The sequence below is a fragment of the Bradysia coprophila genome, unplaced genomic scaffold, assembly GCF_014529535.1.
Source record: "Bradysia coprophila strain Holo2 unplaced genomic scaffold, BU_Bcop_v1 contig_358, whole genome shotgun sequence".
NCBI lineage: Eukaryota > Metazoa > Arthropoda > Insecta > Diptera > Sciaridae > Bradysia > Bradysia coprophila.
The window spans coordinates 6,157,282-6,175,035 of NW_023503616.1; the positions used below are offsets into that span (position 1 = coordinate 6,157,282).

The 17,754-nt window shown below is 34.3% G+C and overlaps 2 protein-coding genes across 9 annotated transcripts; one reads left to right on the forward strand and one right to left on the reverse strand.

The window, feature by feature from the left end:
* Window positions 1-599: 599 nt before the first annotated feature.
* LOC119081546 (protein shisa-5) lies at window positions 600-12,714 on the reverse strand. 8 transcript variants are annotated; one of them, XM_037190567.1, is made up of 5 exons: window positions 12,700-12,714; window positions 9,448-9,598; window positions 3,013-3,160; window positions 1,070-1,131; window positions 600-1,008 (listed from the first exon to the last, which is right to left on the reverse strand). In XM_037190567.1, the coding sequence occupies exons 2-5, from the start codon at window positions 9,542-9,544 to the stop codon at window positions 896-898; spliced, it is 420 nt and encodes a 139-aa protein (XP_037046462.1). In that variant the 5' UTR covers window positions 9,545-9,598; window positions 12,700-12,714; the 3' UTR covers window positions 600-895. The 8 variants fall into 8 exon arrangements, with proteins under 8 accessions (XP_037046462.1, XP_037046464.1, XP_037046461.1 ...); XM_037190569.1 differs by lacking the exons at window positions 9,448-9,598; window positions 12,700-12,714 and adding an exon at window positions 10,153-10,295; XM_037190566.1 differs by lacking the exon at window positions 12,700-12,714 and having other exon boundaries at window positions 9,448-9,805.
* On the forward strand, window positions 10,707-17,438 carry LOC119081545. The gene is made up of 5 exons (XM_037190560.1): window positions 10,707-11,111; window positions 15,321-16,210; window positions 16,561-16,695; window positions 16,774-17,081; window positions 17,149-17,438. Exons 1-5 carry the CDS (start codon window positions 10,974-10,976, stop codon window positions 17,277-17,279), a joined length of 1,602 nt encoding a protein of 533 aa, XP_037046455.1. The 5' UTR covers window positions 10,707-10,973; the 3' UTR covers window positions 17,280-17,438.
* Window positions 17,439-17,754: the final 316 nt, after the last annotated feature.

Here is a 17,754-nt window from a genome sequence, read left to right on the forward strand (position 1 = left end):
CAAATGGTTTCGGTTTTTGTTTTGTAGAATTTACATTGAAACAACAAAAATTGCTTTCTTTTCCAAACAAATTAATTATTGATTTACCTTTGATTACATAGCTCACAAAAATTCAAATATTTTATGAAGAATTTTGATGAATTATTGTCTAATATAACTCTTGAATATGAGGTTCTGTAATAGACTATCAACAAGTTAATCGAACTAAACGAAATATATGAATGAATGGCTTGCCTTTTCTCGCTTTGAGCATTACTTCAAATCCGACAGAGGCAAATATCAATTACTAAGATACGTTATTCGTACAACTAAATAAAACATTTTCAGTTTCGACCGGGACATACAACCGGAATAATTGTTGTGGAAACGAATTATCTTTGTTCGATGTAAACCTTTCAGAAACGGCAAGTGTATCGCGATAAAATTATTAAATCTGTTACTTCATTTGTATACGAGATCTATCACTTCTATATTTGGTATCATAAATGCCGTTCATTCCGTTTATTCATGCCATATAGTTGTCGATAGCAGAAGACTAGCCGTTTCCATATAAGGTTGAATCCAATGGAAGATGTTTACAACAAAATGAAGATCATGGATTATGTACTGACTTTAAAAATTAAATTTATTTGAAATTCTTTAGTATAGCGTAATCACATGCAGGGAAGAAATTTTAAATTGGATGCCAACTCCCCTTTTCTTTTTTTTCTTTGTTCTTTTCACTATTTTTTTTTCTTTTTTTTGTTCTTTTCTTGTTTGATAACACATTTTAATATTAATTTAACTCGATAAATCAATTTGATCAACCAAATTAGTTGAAAAAAATGAACACTTCGAATGGAAAAGTACACACGGTGTCTTAAAATTAAATAAGTTCAACATTTAGAGACGATGTTTATCCTGGATAGCTCGGGTTGTATGGCGCTTGTTTGGCATAATTTTCGGTTGTCGTTGTTGTGGTTCCAACCACTTGGTCGTATGATGGTGGATTCATGTTTTCATGCGGACCTACACAATTACATTTCGGTTATACTAAAATTTCAACTTCAATTACGGATTGTTAACTTACCGGGTGGATATGGTGCTCCACCAGCGGGGTACGGTTGATATCCTGCTTGTGGCATTGGATAACTGAAAAATAAGTTTAATTTGAATGAGTAATCAAACGATCACTTAAAATTCCTTTTTTAAGGAATGTGTTTGTGCGTATGCTAGAACTAAAATCTTAGTTAGAATGAGTGAGTTGGTTAAAGGGAGAATATAATCTCTCTCGATTTATTTCATTTAAAACATGAAAAGAAACGTTAAAACTGTGTTTGACTGAATGCGAAACTAGTTGGGCATTTAACCTGTTGCAGACAGTAAACATATGACCAGTATTATTATCTGGTGTATTACTTCACTTGATCAAAGTATTTTTGATCGGTTGATTTAAAATCTTGTACTTCAATATTTTTAACACTCATTTTACTATATGAAGGACAATATTATCCAGAGCTTGTCATTATTTTTGTCGTCGTTATCGATAACAGATGAATGTGACAGCTTAACAATGAAATTATAGTCTGTAGAACTGACGTATAGTAAACAAACAATGTTAGTTACGAACCCCCTGCCAGTTACGAGCAGTGAACGAGAAAATCGAACCACATCAATGTGTGCTTGAAAGAGATAAAGGAGCTCATAATTAAAATAAAGTGGGCTCGTAACTGATCAGTTTACCCCAACTATAAAACCGTTTACGAATCCCAAATGCGAAATGAAGATTTTAAGGGAGTCTTTCGTTGTAATTTCCGCTACTAAATACCATTGCTAATAGTTTCCTACGTGCAGAATAAGCACCAGCTGAATATCACCAGCTGGTGTACAAAGAAAAACACTTTGTATTGTAAACAATTCAAAGACAACCTACCCACAGTGCATTTCTACGTTAACGTCACCTATGCGCGCACATAACACGTATGAATGACGTAAAGACATTGTGAAGAATGTGTTTTGATTGTTTATCACACAATAAGTGTGTGTTAGTAGATCCAGCTGGTGATATTCAGCTAGTGCTCATTCTGCACATAGGAAACTTTTAACAATTGTAGAGAGTTAGACAACTCGTTTCCAAAGGTCACGGAAAATCTGAATAACACTTTTTCATGCTAGCGATGCGAAAATCCTTATTTTGACCACTATTAATCGTTGTGAGTCGTTTTCCTTAGCCGTTATTGCGAAAAACGTTGCATACAACTCGGTGATAAATGATTTAAAAAAAAACATTTATCCCTTGGTTGTATAAAAAACTATTTGTTGTCATTCTGAGAAGAGCTATTTTGGGTGAGAAAATAATTATTTTCTATCCGAAAATGGAGGGCTTAGCCATATTGGGTGAGAAAATGATCATTTTCTCATCTAAAATAGCTGAATATCAAAACACGTTATTTATTTTATTTTCTTCGAAGTGGACAAAAATGTGGATTTTCACAAAACGCACACTCGGTAAGAAGTAGGAAATAGGAACGTTGGCTCTTGGTGAAATTTTCTATTTTCTCCCCTTGGTTAACAAATAACTATTTCATGTTTTCGAGAAAAACCAGTTTCCGCAAAGAAATAAAATAAAACAAATGACCAGTGCGAGGTCAAAGCACGAATTCAATTAGTCAAGTTTCAAATGCCTTAAAATAGATTGCAGACTACAAGTGAGAAAAAAGAAACCCATGAGTTGTACCTACACATCAAGCTAATAAATGCACTTTTCAGTTAATTAACATTCTGCACACATATTATTTACGCATCAATTTCCGCTTCTATATGGTCGAATTAAAATAAACAAAGTGTATACGAAAACGAGGAACTGTGGTCTTATCTACTACACGAATGATTTTTATTTTTAATTCCATTTGTTATCTTCATTCGGAATACCGTGATTCACGTTGTTATCTCAAAGTTTGGATGCAATTAATCGCATTTCACAATATTTTTGGTATTGCGAAAATTTAAAAAATGAACGGAAATTAGACTTACCTCTGTTGATTTGACGCAGGCATAGGCATTCCATATCCTTGTTGTCCCATCGGATAAGGTATTTGATTCGGATATATATTCGTTTGATGCATCTGCGATCCTGGTGTGAATGGCACTTGTTGTGTAGCAGTTGTCACTACGACTGGCGCTGTGGAATACAAAGAAAGGAACTTGCTGAATAAAAAAATTACAAAACAGCAACAAAGTAGAACCGGTGCGGTAATTTAGTAATTTTACCGGCACGTACAACTCCGAGTCTACGTTTTCGGATGCAGCACCCAACCATGCATGAAACAATTACGAAAGTCAAGAGACCGAACATAAACGAGGAAAAAAATATCCACTCCATGATGACTTGAGTCAGATAAATAATCAATTTAAAGAAAATCCTGAACCACCTACTACGCTAAGCAGTAAACATTAACTAACTGATAACATTTCGTGTTATTTTGAAATTTTTTAAACGCAAATCATATAGTCGCTTCTACCACAACCAACAGTTGTTCACATTTTGTGATTGGACATTTAGGTGAATCATATAAATGTATTATTTGTCGACACAAAACCATTACCAACTGATTGAAAATCCAGCTTTGGGTCTTGTGATTAGATGTTGTAATTTACATTTATTTCGTTTGTCACCTACCCGAAAATAAAGCTGGTTGTCTGCGACGACGTCTAATTATGGAGAATACAATTAAACTAGTTCCAAACACAATCAAAAAGACAGCACCGAACGACACAAAGTATAACCATTCCATACTGAAGTTACAGCGGGACTAGATTCATTTACGGACGTCAAATTTCGTAAAAAATTTTGCGTTCGATTACTGATAACAGGTATACAATAGATTTAGTTATCTAACTGGTATAGACGGTAACACCAACAAAGAAAACGATTAACAGTTACAAAAAAAGTGATTAAAGTCGATAATATCCAACGCATTTTGTAACACAATCTGATGCAAAGGAATTAACATAAGTGATGTCTTTCGTTTCACTCATGGAATGGAAATCTAAGAACCAATCCATTTACCGATGCATATCCGGCCACAAGAGACTCTGAAATCCCTACACTTTTATAGCATAAACGAGCAATTCAATCCGAAACAACAACAGAACATTATCATACAATTTGTGATGTAGTACGCAGATAAGATAATTTTTTTACGATAATATGTTTGCGTTAGTTAATATCAAAGACATGGGATGATTAACAGGTTTTATATTGCTGGAAAAGGCACGGATTGTATAAAATTATTCACATTTCCATAAAGTATTTTTAGGCCAATAAAGCGTTGATAACGTTAAATTCCCTAATCACTCCGATTAAAATAACTGAAAACAACTCACTCCGTCGACACCGCCGGAAACAGAAGTACCAAATCGCAAACGGTGTACAAAATAAAATGATTTTAACGAAAAGCCACATCGCGAAACCCGCATTGTTAAATTCTTCATCATTTTCCGAAGTGTCGTTAAATGGCTCCATTTTTGAGTAAACAAATAATTTAGCGACCGTTTTATCTTTTTGAAAGAATATATCTGAACTGCAATTTCATCACTCATTCTAAAGCAAAATGTTACAATAAAATTCTTATCAATTCTTACCCGATAAACTAAAGCGAGTAAAGCATAGGAAGGTATAGTCTTTATCAAGATCACCATTATTTGGCAAATTTGTTTTGGAACCAGAAAGAGTGACTAACAAAATTTTGTGAAAAATAAAAATATAAATAAAATCTAACCGTCGTCGGGCGGAATGTGTCTTCAAAGGAACGACATCAGATATTGGAACGACTTTAACAATAAGCTTCGAAAAAGCCAATAAATATCTTCAACGTGCACATATGTTTAATGCGTAAATTTATATACTTTACCATCGTCAACTTCAACACTTGTTGGCTGAGGTTCAATGCATTGATCAATATGCGTGGCGTGAGTAGCATGTACTTGAGAATGTACCGAAATAGCCGATTTTCTTTGCTGACGACGACGATTGCAACAAGCACAACAAATTGAAAAAAACACAATCAATCCACCGAAAATTCCGAACGCGATGTACATAACTTCCTGTGCATCCCAGTCGTCTAATTCCATATCTAAACCCATTCTTATTCCCGGCAAGTAAAAACTAGTTCTAAGTAACACCTTTCGGTCACAAGTCGCAAATGTAACTAAGCTAAGCTGATAAAGATCTTTCTAAATGAAGAGACGCAATCTCTGTAAGACATTTTATTAATTAATCTTGGCTGTTTGCAAATGATTCATTCATACATGCTAATTATTGTGTCATAAAGATTGACAAAACTTACTCACACCCAATAGGATAATTATTACCTGCTTATCTTGCTTCTCTTATTAATTTATCTTATTTTTCCTTTTAGTAAAGTTAAGGTAATAAAAATTTGACGACACATATGTAGAGTGACGTCAAAGACAAAGTATAAAAATAAATAACAAGTGTACTTTAGTAATCGGTGCAATAAGTATTTAATAAAGAAAAGAGCGGAGAAAAGTACGAACTCAATAAGATATAGGCTTACGCTGTGAAAATGCATCAATTGTTGCAACTAAGAAAGGGAAAAGAAATTATTGACTTATCTTTACAAGGTAACTTCGAAATGTTATCGTGTGATAGCTCTTCGTGACTGTCTAGTCTACAACTATTTAACATTGAATTTAAAATGTCTCTTCGAAGAAATGGATGGTACTTGTAATTCAATGAAGTGAATAACGATAACATTTTTGTACATAGAGAAATTTCATTCAGAAAGGTTCAATATGATCGAATTCAAAGCATTGATGTATATATGCCGATATAATTATTTGTTCGACGAGAGAGAAAAGTTGGACATTGCATTTCGAAGGTGTTGTCACCCGAGTAAATGCAATTTTCCACTTTTTCTCGCGGTAAACACAACATTTTTTTTTACAACGAAGGCTTCCGAAGTCTCAGTGGATGAGAGAAAATAACTATTTCACGCCTGCGTTGTGAAAAAAATTGGTTACATAAACAAAAAACTAATATGAAAACATTGGTGAAAATCAAAATGTTTTATACCACATCTTTCTACTCGTTGACACCGTCGTACGAAAAACTTTGTGCTCTTTCTTTTCAACAAGAAATATCCAGCCACTGCTATTGTCAATGGAAGGACAATTACAACAAAAATTAGATAGACGTACATAAATGACTCCATGACAAACTGACTGTGAAAAATATTTCTACGAAACTAATTGACGTTGGTTGATTAGACGGTTCATCAAGCAAGTAAATATATGTATACGAAAGATTAGATTTGACGAGAAACGTACATTAATTGTTCATTGTTAATGAGCCCAATAGTGTCTGTAAAAGGTAAGTTTTCACAATACATCGAACAACGACGTCCATTTGAAGTACTCCAGATTTAATACCAATAAAAATGAAACAATGAAGAGATACCGCATGAGTCATTATGCGAATGTACGTGGCATATTTTTCCATTGTTACTTTTAATTCCACATTAAAAGTTGTAAATTTCACTCCTTTTATAAAAATTAAATCTTTTCTGAATGGAAGCGTCATGCTCTTAAGTGTGTAAAAAACTGTCAAAAATATTCAGTGTACCACTGAACCAACGATGAGACTATACTAAATCACTAGTAGTTTTCGTTGAACGATCTAAAAATCATGATATTTTACTATTGTCGAAACTAATCGAAAGTTTTAAGGACTGTACACGAATCTACGCCGAATGGAATTTACCTGGACTTAAAACCCGACCTTCAAAACGTCTCCGACGTCTGCACATACAAAAAATAATTGGAACAACAATACAAAATACTGCCAAAAATCCATAAATTGGCTCTAACGTGTACATCCTAATTTCGTGCACTTTAAATTTTGAATATTCGCTCAATGACACTATGAAAACACTGGGTTCTTCTAGTCGTTCGTTCTCTATAATACTAAAGTGAAATTCATAGAGCTCATCTACTATTTACGAACAGCTTAATAATATAACAGATTTACAAAATGCAACCGTCGAATCAGAGAGAATGATGATAAGAGACGCTGCTATTACCAGCGATTGTGGCGTTATCAATATTACGAGTTGTACGAACGATATGAGATTCGGTAATTTTCTCAGTATTGAGTATTGACTTTAATATGGCCGATGATAAATAAAAAAATGTGTTTTAATAACGCAAGGTCACATTGCTATAAATTGCAGAAAAAAGGCAAAATAATTTGAAAGTGTTAGCCGATACCACCCCCGAGGTTTATAAGATAATCTGAGTGCGACAACCTTTACTTGGTACTCTTTTTTCATTTGGGAAACAATATGTAGCATACAGATACTCGTAAAAGTCTTCGGACCACAAATTTGTGTTCATCGAAAAAATTAAGTATTCCGTTCCGTTTCTCCCATACTCAATGCGATACCACATTCCTCTACTATAAATGCTTCTCATTGTTTTTCTAGTTCTTATATTCAAATATCATTCTTTGGTCTTATTTAAAGACAGACAATTAATAAAGAAACCTAAATCTGTATCATAAAATGAAACAAATTCCACCCATGGAGTGGCAACTATTCTTAACAAAAGTTACCCTAATCTATTTATCCAAAACCATGGAAACTGGCCTAATTCGGGAGAAACAGGAGAAAAATAACTTAGCTTAGTAAACTGAAAATAAATCATCTCACAACAACCACAAAACAAAAATTATAAAATATAATAAAGAAAACAATTTCAGTTAAGAATCAACAAACAAACAAACGCGAAACGTTTCTTAGAAGCGACTAGTCATCTGGTATCGACACCGAAAATAATTGAGCTTATTAAGAGAGGTTTAAGTGAAGTTATTAACATAGCGAAATGTATGGCAACACAACGTTAGGGGCTATACACAAAATATGCACAGCATTTGGGGGAGTAAGGCTGTCAAGGAATTCATACGGTCCTTACAAAATAATATTTTATTTGTAAAAAAAATCGTACGATAGGGGGTGGAGTCTAAAATGAGTAATTATTTTGATGATTTACAATGACTGATAAGTCATGCAAAAGATTTAAACTGAGCCTGGAAGTCAAATCTGGTCAAATCTGTTACGATGACAGTTCCGTGTTACATTTACCATGACGGCGTATAAAATACAAACACTAACCGGAAATGTTCTACTTAACAGAACGATATCAAACTGGACCTTTGAGAAAAAAAGATATCAAAAAATGTTTTCTGTGGAATATGTGAATGGTTTTGTTTGTTTAAGATTGAATCTACATTCAGGTCTCCCACACCCCCCAAAATCTCCTAATCTCCTGCATCATTAAAGTCCTACACAAATCAGGATCAAAATCAATACAAACATTGGACGAGTAAAATAACATGAAAAGGTCGTTACTAGTAATTGCTTTGGTAAATGTCCAAAATTGAACTTAGAGCTTTTTGGTTACTTTGGGTAACTACAATTTTTCTGTATAGATCCATTTCGGATCCTGTAACATCGGCCAAAATACCTAGTCTAAGTGTATGCTACAACGTGAGTATTATTTTGCTACATGCTGGAACGAACAAGACAATGCACAGAGGATGTTTCAAGAAATAGAGACTTTCTAGCAATAGCCATTCGAAAGAGAAAAAATAAGAGTTTTAAACAAGAAGTAGGGTTTGTCACAATTCGTACAATGATGAATTTATCACAAAAATAGTGGCCTTCTACATCCAGCTATTGTTAAAAGACTTGAACATAAAAGATTGTTAAAAAATATATTCTTCCCAGCGAACGAAAGCTCCTAAAAATCTCATAAAATCTTAGTCTGAAAACCTCCTATATTAAGAAGATTTTGAAATCGTGGGAGACCTGTACATTCCACAAACTAATTTTCCAGCTAAAACATTAGTATGCAAACTTTCCCGTGATGATGCATCATTCGTTGATGATGCAATTAAAGTCAAATTACTTTTCATTTATATACGTCATTCCGTATTCAACGTTAAAAGTAGAAGAGATTGGAAACAATGAATCTTAGTTCCAAATTGTTTTTTAGTGGAGTAAATATAAAACCACAATCAGTTTCTCGCCGAAAATATTTACCTGTCTGAATGACTCGACCACTACGATTCCTTCTATGGTGAAAAAAGCAACAGCATAAGAAAAATGGTAACAGCAAGATAAGCACAACGATTATTGTCGCGAAAATTATATGAGACGAACGGGATTTCATATCAATATGTCTAACTAAGAACACAAAACAAGACTGACACGTCCTAATGACTTAGAATCAACAGCAAACTATTTTTTTCTCCTAAAGTAAACAATCCGCCCAAGGCGCACACTACAATTTTTTGACATTTTCGCACATTGTGAAACACTTTCTAATTATAAACAAATGATTCACCTCATTTGCAGTCCAATAACGAATGTTTATGGAACTACTTACCAGTGAACATGGGATTCTTTCGATTCTTTCCGGCACAACATAAACAACAAATTATTAAAACTGCAATACAAAATGCGACGATAACTAAAAATTCCATTTTAAACGAGATTCGACAAAGCACTTTCAATATATTCAGCGAAACTTTTGTTTACTATACAATATAAGTATTTCGGTAACGATTTATAACACTAGACGGAAATATAATGAGATTCGATAGGTCTAGTCTACGTCTCGGCTCCGCTACGGAATAAATAGCACTCCGAGTGAAATCTTTTTGTCTACTATCACTGCAAAGATTAGTCTCCCAGATATTCCCCGAATTTGGAAATGTTTTTATTGTGACCTTTATGATAAGATCCTCTCGGCTTACGGAATTGCTTATTAAGTTGGCAAACTCGAAGAGGATGGGTGAATTTAATAACTGAAGGAAACAGTTTAATATCCGAACTGACGTTGCACAACTTGATCATACTTTCGCGGTGTGTGTTTGAACAGGCAGTGTCTCTAGGTCTATATTTGGTTCTTCGCACTTACACAAGTCGCATGTTATTTTATTTGTAATCACACGAATGATTAAAACTAGGCATGCGTCGGAATGTGTTAAAAATTTTGTATTTTGCTGCTCAACCTATGACACTAATCGATCGATGAAGCCCCAACGTTACTATTTAATAATTGAATAAATTAAATGAATAAATTCCTTACTTGTAAACATAGCTCTTCCTCTTTTTCCTTTACAGCAACTCAAAAATATTATCAAAATTATGATAAACACTATAATCCAAAATGCGTCCATGCTAAGTCTTCTGGAGGTATTTATGTTCAACAGTAAAACGTTTGTGATCTTTAGGTCGTTGCAATTAACATTACCACAAAAGCATTTCAGTTCTACACTAAAAGACGAATAGTTAATCTTCTGCCCCTCTGTGTTGTTTGCAACACCTTTTCGATAGCATAAATTCACTATAATAACACAAGACACACAGAACACAACAAACTCGAGCTCGAGCACAAGCAAGACGACACGTTCCCGGTGAGAAAGTTAAATTGACCCAATCATTTATGTATTGTTTACAGCTGAAAACTTCTGAAAATTCTTCTAGTTTTGTGGGAGTTTCTCAAAATTCGTTACGGTTTTCCTAATTTTTCCATTGTCCGAATCACTAAATTAGCTGAACTTTCTAAACGAAATAAATTGAGAAGTTTGACTCTCAAAATAAATTTCAAAATTTCGCGGATACATAATTGAACAGCAGAGCCACCTTGGCTGAAGTTTTGTCAAAAAATTCTCAAATTTGACAGATCCGACAGATGTTATATTAAATAATACCTCTCAATCATAAAATATTTTCGAGTAAAGAAAAATATAATTTTATTTTGCCTGGTAACATACATTTGCCGGGATTTGATACCGGCATCATTAATGTGTTAGAATCAATATTCGACCACCAACATTCATTCTATTTTTTGTTCGAAATTTTAATTGTTTTGTTTGGTAATTTTTCCGTTTTGTAAAACTGCTCAGCATGCGTGCTGGAGGGGCTTCTAAGAAAAAGAAAACTGGGAATCAAAAAAATTCACCAACATCGAAACTGAAAATCAAACACAATAAATTCACGAACGAATCAAAGGAAAGACGTAAGAAAAGACTTCAACAGTGGAAAGTGAGTATTTGTGGTTTAAAGCGTGGACGTGGGATTTATTGTTTTTTGTTGACATTTTTTACGATTCTGTTTTGGAGGTTATGTTCTATTGTTGTCGTAGCGCCACTCTTTACATTCAAAAGGTGTCCGTCCCTATTACATCCCCATTACACAAATGTATTTTCACGCGCATGTGCGCACTTTGAAAACTGAATAAAATCGATTCTTTGAAAGAACGAAACTGTAATTGAAATTGTTGTTGTCAGATACCAAAATCCTTACATCATTTCGACATTGATAGAAACGTAAGAAAATACTAAACATGGTGGTAGAAGATTGTTGGAATCGTGCTTGTGGAAAATCATCTGTGCCAACGGAGATTTCTAAAAGCTGGTTTCAGCTAATTATGGATCGTTACAACGATTACAACTCGAGACATTATCATAATGACAAACTGTTGACATTCAAGATCAACCTACTTCAGCCGAATGTAGCTAGTCACTTAGTATTTGCTATTTTCTTTCAATATTACGAATTCGATGTAAGAGATTTTGGATATGCGGAAAACTGTGATGCATTTAATAAGTTTTACATTGAAACTGGAATTAACGATGTGAGTAGTGAATTCAATAATCGATGACGATGGAGCCTTCAACTGACTAATTGCTTTGTTTTAGCAAAAATTGTTAGAGTCCGTTCTGCAATTGCTGGGTGATCCACAGTTTAATAATGCGGATATCGAAAACGATTTACTCTATTTCCAAGATTTGGATTTGGCTGTTTTCGGGTTCGTTTTTTTTCTCACGAAAATGGGTGGTTACTTCTGTTGAATCTGATCATTCGGTTTTGTTTCATGATTAGTAAATGTTAGTTTAAACATCACCCCATAAAGGTCTACTATCAATTGAAGTAACCAACCCTATGCCATATGCCGTTCAATATGTGAACAAGTAATCCAATGATCAATATACAAACAAACAGGGCGTCTCGTGATGAATATAAATCGTTTGCGACCCAATTGCAAAAGGAGTATGTACACATGGACGAAAATACGTACAAAAATATGCGTCTGAAGGTACTTAACTGACACAATGCAATCGTTAATAGAATTGAACGGAATTAAAAATCGATAATTTTATTAGATTCTTCAAACGTTCCTAACGATACCTCATATCTTTTCAACGGAATTACTTCGCAATAGATTCGAAGACATTGCCAGAACGAATATAAGTAATGAAATTATGGAATTGAAACAATAATTTCCGATATAATTGACGGATTAACATGGATTAAACAAAGCGTATGGATACGTTGAATAATGTGGACACGATAATTTGTTTAAATATTTATTAGGACCAGAAGTCACTTTAAATCGTAATCAATTTAAACTCGCTAACAATTTGGTAGCAAAGTTGATCCACACAATTCTTGAAATTTAAGCAAATTCTGTCCACATAATTCTCTATTTTTTCTGTGTCTTCTATTCGTGGTGTTCATCGAAGAAAAAAAAATTATTAAAATTGAGAGTGTAACTCAGTGCAAAAGTAAAATCAAATTTCAATATTTTTATTGTTAAAAACGTATATTGTCAGTTAACAAAATGTAAAACTTAATAAAATGTAATAACAAGGTAAAATGACAGTTTGCGTATGGTACAATTTTAGAAAAACAAATCGTCATCAACAACATTTCAACTCTGTTTTCGTTCGCACCGAGTCATGATCATAACATCCTAGACCCCTAGACCTCTAAGACTTTTATTTATTTTTTGTTTAATTTTTAATCCCATGGTGAGGACCCTAAGAAGGGTATGCCTAGCTTAAATCTCGGTCTTCATTCCCACATCAGAGAAAATCCAGAATCTGGATTCCAGATTCGTATTATCACATTGAAATTAATTGCGTCTTGCCAACTTTCGGCACCCTGGACTTTACTTAAATAGTCGTGGAATACCTCCAAATAAATTTCTAAAAATCCAAAACTGGACTCTAGATTTTTAGAAAATTATTTGGAGGTATTCCACGACTATTTAAGTAAAGTCCAGGGTGCCGAAAGTTGGCAAGCCGCAATTAATTTGAATGTATTAAAGGAAACTAATGACGAATAAAACTTAAAAATAAAAGTCTTATGAAAGGCTTGCCGTGCCAGACAAATCCAATTTTCAACTCGTCTGGCACAACGTCCTTATCATTTGTCATTTGTTACATAAAAGAATGACGTATGGGGCACCCGACAGCATTACCCCTTAATAGATTGGTGAAAACACAAATACTTTTCATTGAATAGCATTTCCTCTTCGCAGCAGCTATTCACTTCACGTGAAATAGCATCTTCACATTGTCAACTTTTCGTCTCTTCTTCTCGTTGACAATGTGTAGAGCTTGGAATGCTCGTCACCATGTACCTCGTTATGAGTGAAAAATTCAGCCTCGAGTTTAATTTCCTCCATTTTTAGTCTCGTCTAAAATTCTTCTGAAACCCAGCTTTATTGATTACGAGTAGTTTACTCTTGTAATTGTGTGGGTAGTTTTTTTTTTTTTTTTTAATAATGAAAAAATGAGATCGTCACGATTTCAAAGTAACAAAAATTGATTTACAAAATCAATTATGATTGATTGAAAGAAAATATGCAATCAATTCAATTGACATTGATGCATCTTTCAAACAACACAAAAGGTAAGTAATAATGACAGTATACCGGTAACAATATTTGATATAGATTTTTCTTCCTGAATGTAACAAACGAGCCTTCAAAGGGTTTTTAAAATTAACTTGAATATCAACCTTAATTACTTACCACATAGGGTAGACAGGCTATGAGACCTCTATCAGTGACATGCACTGAAAAAGAAAATCGAGTCACACAAATGTCTGCTTGACAGAGATAAGACTAGGGGCTCTGAACTAAAATAAAGGGGACTTGACTCGTAACTCACCAGTTTACCCTAGCCAATTAAACTATACAATTTTAATAAGAATATTGTTGCCAGTGTAATGTCATATCGGTAAGTATTGTTAGAATTATAAAGATATATGTAGGACCTACATTGTAGGTAGATCGTATCGTATCGTATCCTTGTACCCGTGCCATTTCCAAATTCCACACCTTATGTCCCCAAATTAATTAGCTATAGTGGCTGAATGCTTCTATGCCATACATCGTAGGCTTGGGGCAAATTTCTATAAAACCAAAACGACTAATGAACGAATTTTCTTTTTTTTTAATTTCCGTTGTTGTGGGTTGTAATTGATTCTATAAGAGTTTTGTTGAACAAATGAAAACATAGATTCTTATTTTCTCGATTTTTGTTAAACACGAGCTTGCGACTTGAATGAAATACTAAAATGAAAAATCTTGATTTTCATTTGCTAAATAAATTTTGTATGAATCATAAATAACAATTGAGTTCCAAACAACGATTTTATTTCGATTAAGAACATTATTATGAGCAAAAAATTATTCTAGACCATAACAAAAAAGTTTTAAGTTTTTTTTATAAAGCTGATTTTGTGTTCATAACATGTACAACCCGATGGAGAAGGGTCATTTGCCAAATGAAGAAGGACATTTTGTTTACATCTTTGCTAAATATCCCGATTGTTTTATATGTAAATTTTCACAATTTCGACTGAATAAAAAGATGGCGCGCTGCACGTACGTTGACGAAGGTTTCTGACTTTGCTTATTTTCTTAATTTTTCACGATACTTTACTGAATTAAAAATTAATTATGCAAAATTTCCATGCATATTATAATGCAAAAATACTTCAAATAACGTTCGGCATCGAAATAAAATAATTTTTTTTTTGTTTGGAACTTAATTCCCACGTCAGGAAATGTGTCGAATATCACATTTCTATCATTGTATGACTGTTCTTCCGTAAATTGTTGAATTTTAGTCATCTCATTATTATCACTCCTCTCAAAACCTACCGTTCAAAATCAACATTTTTTTAGTGCTCCAAAATACTGTTTTAGTATATATTCCAAAGCTATGATAGATTTCTAGCTGCTGTCAGTGACAGCCGTGATTATTTAAAATAAAACTTTCAGTGTATTTGTATGTCATCGTAATTCAGATGCTCTTATTGATAATTTCAATTCCTAACTCAATACGAATTCAATTGTCATTTTGAGAGACCAATTATCAATTACTATCCCGAAAAGTTTTTCACAAATTTTCCTAGATTTGCTGAGTAAACAAATTTTCTTTCCTCTTTTTCAAATAGATGCTGCAGGCTAATAAAGCTAATGGTAGCACATCGTCTCCACAGAGTACATTTCATCGAAACATTCGGAATCATTCTACACCAGTGATTGGGAATGGTGGTAATACATCTAGCCGTTTGAGTAATTCAAACAAAAAGAAAGAAAAGAAGAGAAAATTGGTCGATGACATCATTGATTTAACACCGAAAAAGTACAGAACATCATCGAATGACAGTGACATTGAAATTATTGAGCCTGAGCCACCTACCATTATCGATCTCGCAACAGATGACACATATAACTGTAATGCATTGACCACAGTTAATGCAACTGCAGACACTGTCGTAGCAGCTTCGGATTGCCAAGATAGGGAAAATAAGAGTTCAGATACTGCTGTTAACGTGATAATTGATTCTGCGGACTCTATTGACTTAGCAGAAACTTCGAACGAAGTGAAAAAAGTGATCGAAATCGATCAGCCCGACCCTGAATCGGTACCATTGTATGTTGTATGTAAGGATGCAAGCGTTAACGATTCGATAAAACCACCGTTGTACGATCTCGTGTCGGATGACTCGTTTTGTTTCGATTCACCGTACGCTACACCAGTGTCATCACAAGATTTCTCATTCTCACGATTTGCTACAACACTGGCTCCGCAAAACATCTCACAGAATAAAACTTTGACGAATAGTGTTGATGATTCTGTGGTGTTTGTGAGTGAAACAATGCAAACTCCGAAAAGAGTACCACCAGTCTGGGATTATGTTCCAATAATGAATAGAGGACGTCCAATACAAACTTCCAATAGAGTTGGACGAGCTGATGACTATATTCCCATCAATAATGGAAGAGGTTCGAAGAAGCGAAAGAAAAGCCGATCACCGCGAGAAAATTCGCAAAAACGACGGTAAGACATCCTGCAATTGGTTCGTGACATGAACATTAATCAAAATCTGCTGCGGAAAATGACTTCAATGATTTGTTTCTTGTACACGAGGGCTACTGAGCTTCTTGGACTGCGGGATTAAATGAACTAAATTGAAATAAATCACATCCGAGTGGTGCTAATCCTACTTGATTTCTTACGATTTAGTCCAAGAAGTGCGGCACCCCTCGTTTGTACCAATCTTCACTTTTTAAATGACAAACAAAAGTTCACTGCAATAAGAACTGCACTGGAAGTTGGAAATAAGAATGGGACGGGGAATTTGCAGTGTAACCTACTCCGCTGATGTTATTTTCTTGTAATCGTTTCAGGTCTCCGAAAGAAACAGAAACGAGCTCAAATAACCAAATCCCTGCGACACAAACCAGTACGACTGCAACGAATCCAAAACCTATATCGGGAATAAAGAGAATGGTGCTGATTGATGGAAGCAATGTTGCATTTGGGTAAATAATTTAAAACAATAAATGCACATCCAGTAGACCGGATGGCGTTGAACCTAAAATATTTTTTTTATTGTGCAGCCATTCGCGAAATAAAGGCTTCTCAGTGGAGGGAATCAACATTTGCCTTAACTATTTTTTGGAGCGAGGATACGAGGCAAAGGCAATTGTGCCGCAAATGAGATTGAAAAACAGAAAATCATCTAATACCGATCTGCTGGCAAAACTGGAAAGTGAAGGGAAAGTGGTGTTTTCGCCATGCAAGAATTTACCGAACGGACATAATGTCACAAGTTACGACGATAGATTTATTATGGATTTTGCTGTGGATTTTGATGCAGCGGTAATATCGAATGACAATTATCGTGATTTGTCGAAAGAGAATGAAAGTAAGCTTGAAATTGCTTAGCATAAAGAAGTCATACCGGAAGCATGCCTGATTTTTTTGTGTTACAGAGTATCGACACGTAATTAGCACGCGTGTGATTGGATTCACGTTTTTGAATGATATCATCCGGTTTCCACAAGATCCGTACGGGAAATTTGGCCCATCGCTAACTGAAATACTGGATGGAAAAGAGAAATAGCTCATTTATGAGCATGTGTGATCTATTTTTTATGTTTTTGATTGGTTGTACGCATCTTTGTTGATTATCAAGATACGTTTATTGAAATTTCGAGAAAAAAATATTTTTTTTTTGTTTGGTCATTGTATGGTGATTCGATATTAAACTTCTAGAAACAACGATAACATCCCGGCATATTCATTAAATCTGCTAACACGTAAATGTATAGCATTGACTTCGTCAGAAAATCTTGTGCTTCGTGAATTTTGGCATTCACTTCCCTACATAGCATTCAAATCAGAGTATCGCCCTTTTTCTCAACGAATGCAGCTGTTTCAGAAATGCAACTTGAAATAAAGTTTAGGAGTCGGTAACAACTCTCCTTTGTAAGACGAACAGGTCCTAGTTCCAACACTACAGATGGTGTCACAACATATCTGCTTTAAGAACGTATCCAACAGTTGCAACTTCCTAAGCTCAACCTTCCTCATGTGAT

Bases quoted from the DNA above. Each gene is read 5' to 3' on its own strand.
- LOC119081546 (XM_037190561.1), bottom strand. From the start codon at position 5,124: ATGGGTTTAGATATGGAATTAGACGACTGGGATGCACAGGAAGTTATG. The intron at 3,161-4,892 runs GTAAAGTATATA...TGTATTCCACAG, and splicing joins AAGTGTTGAAGTTGACGATG to CGCCAGTCGTAGTGACAACT. The intron at 1,132-3,012 runs GTAAGTCTAATT...CTTATTTTTCAG, and splicing joins CCTGCGTCAAATCAACAGAG to TTATCCAATGCCACAAGCAG.
- LOC119081545 (XM_037190560.1), top strand. From the start codon at position 10,974: ATGCGTGCTGGAGGGGCTTCTAAGAAAAAGAAAACTGGGAATCAAAAA. The intron at 16,211-16,560 runs GTAAGACATCCT...TAATCGTTTCAG, and splicing joins GAAAATTCGCAAAAACGACG to GTCTCCGAAAGAAACAGAAA. The intron at 16,696-16,773 runs GTAAATAATTTA...TTTATTGTGCAG, and splicing joins GGAAGCAATGTTGCATTTGG to CCATTCGCGAAATAAAGGCT.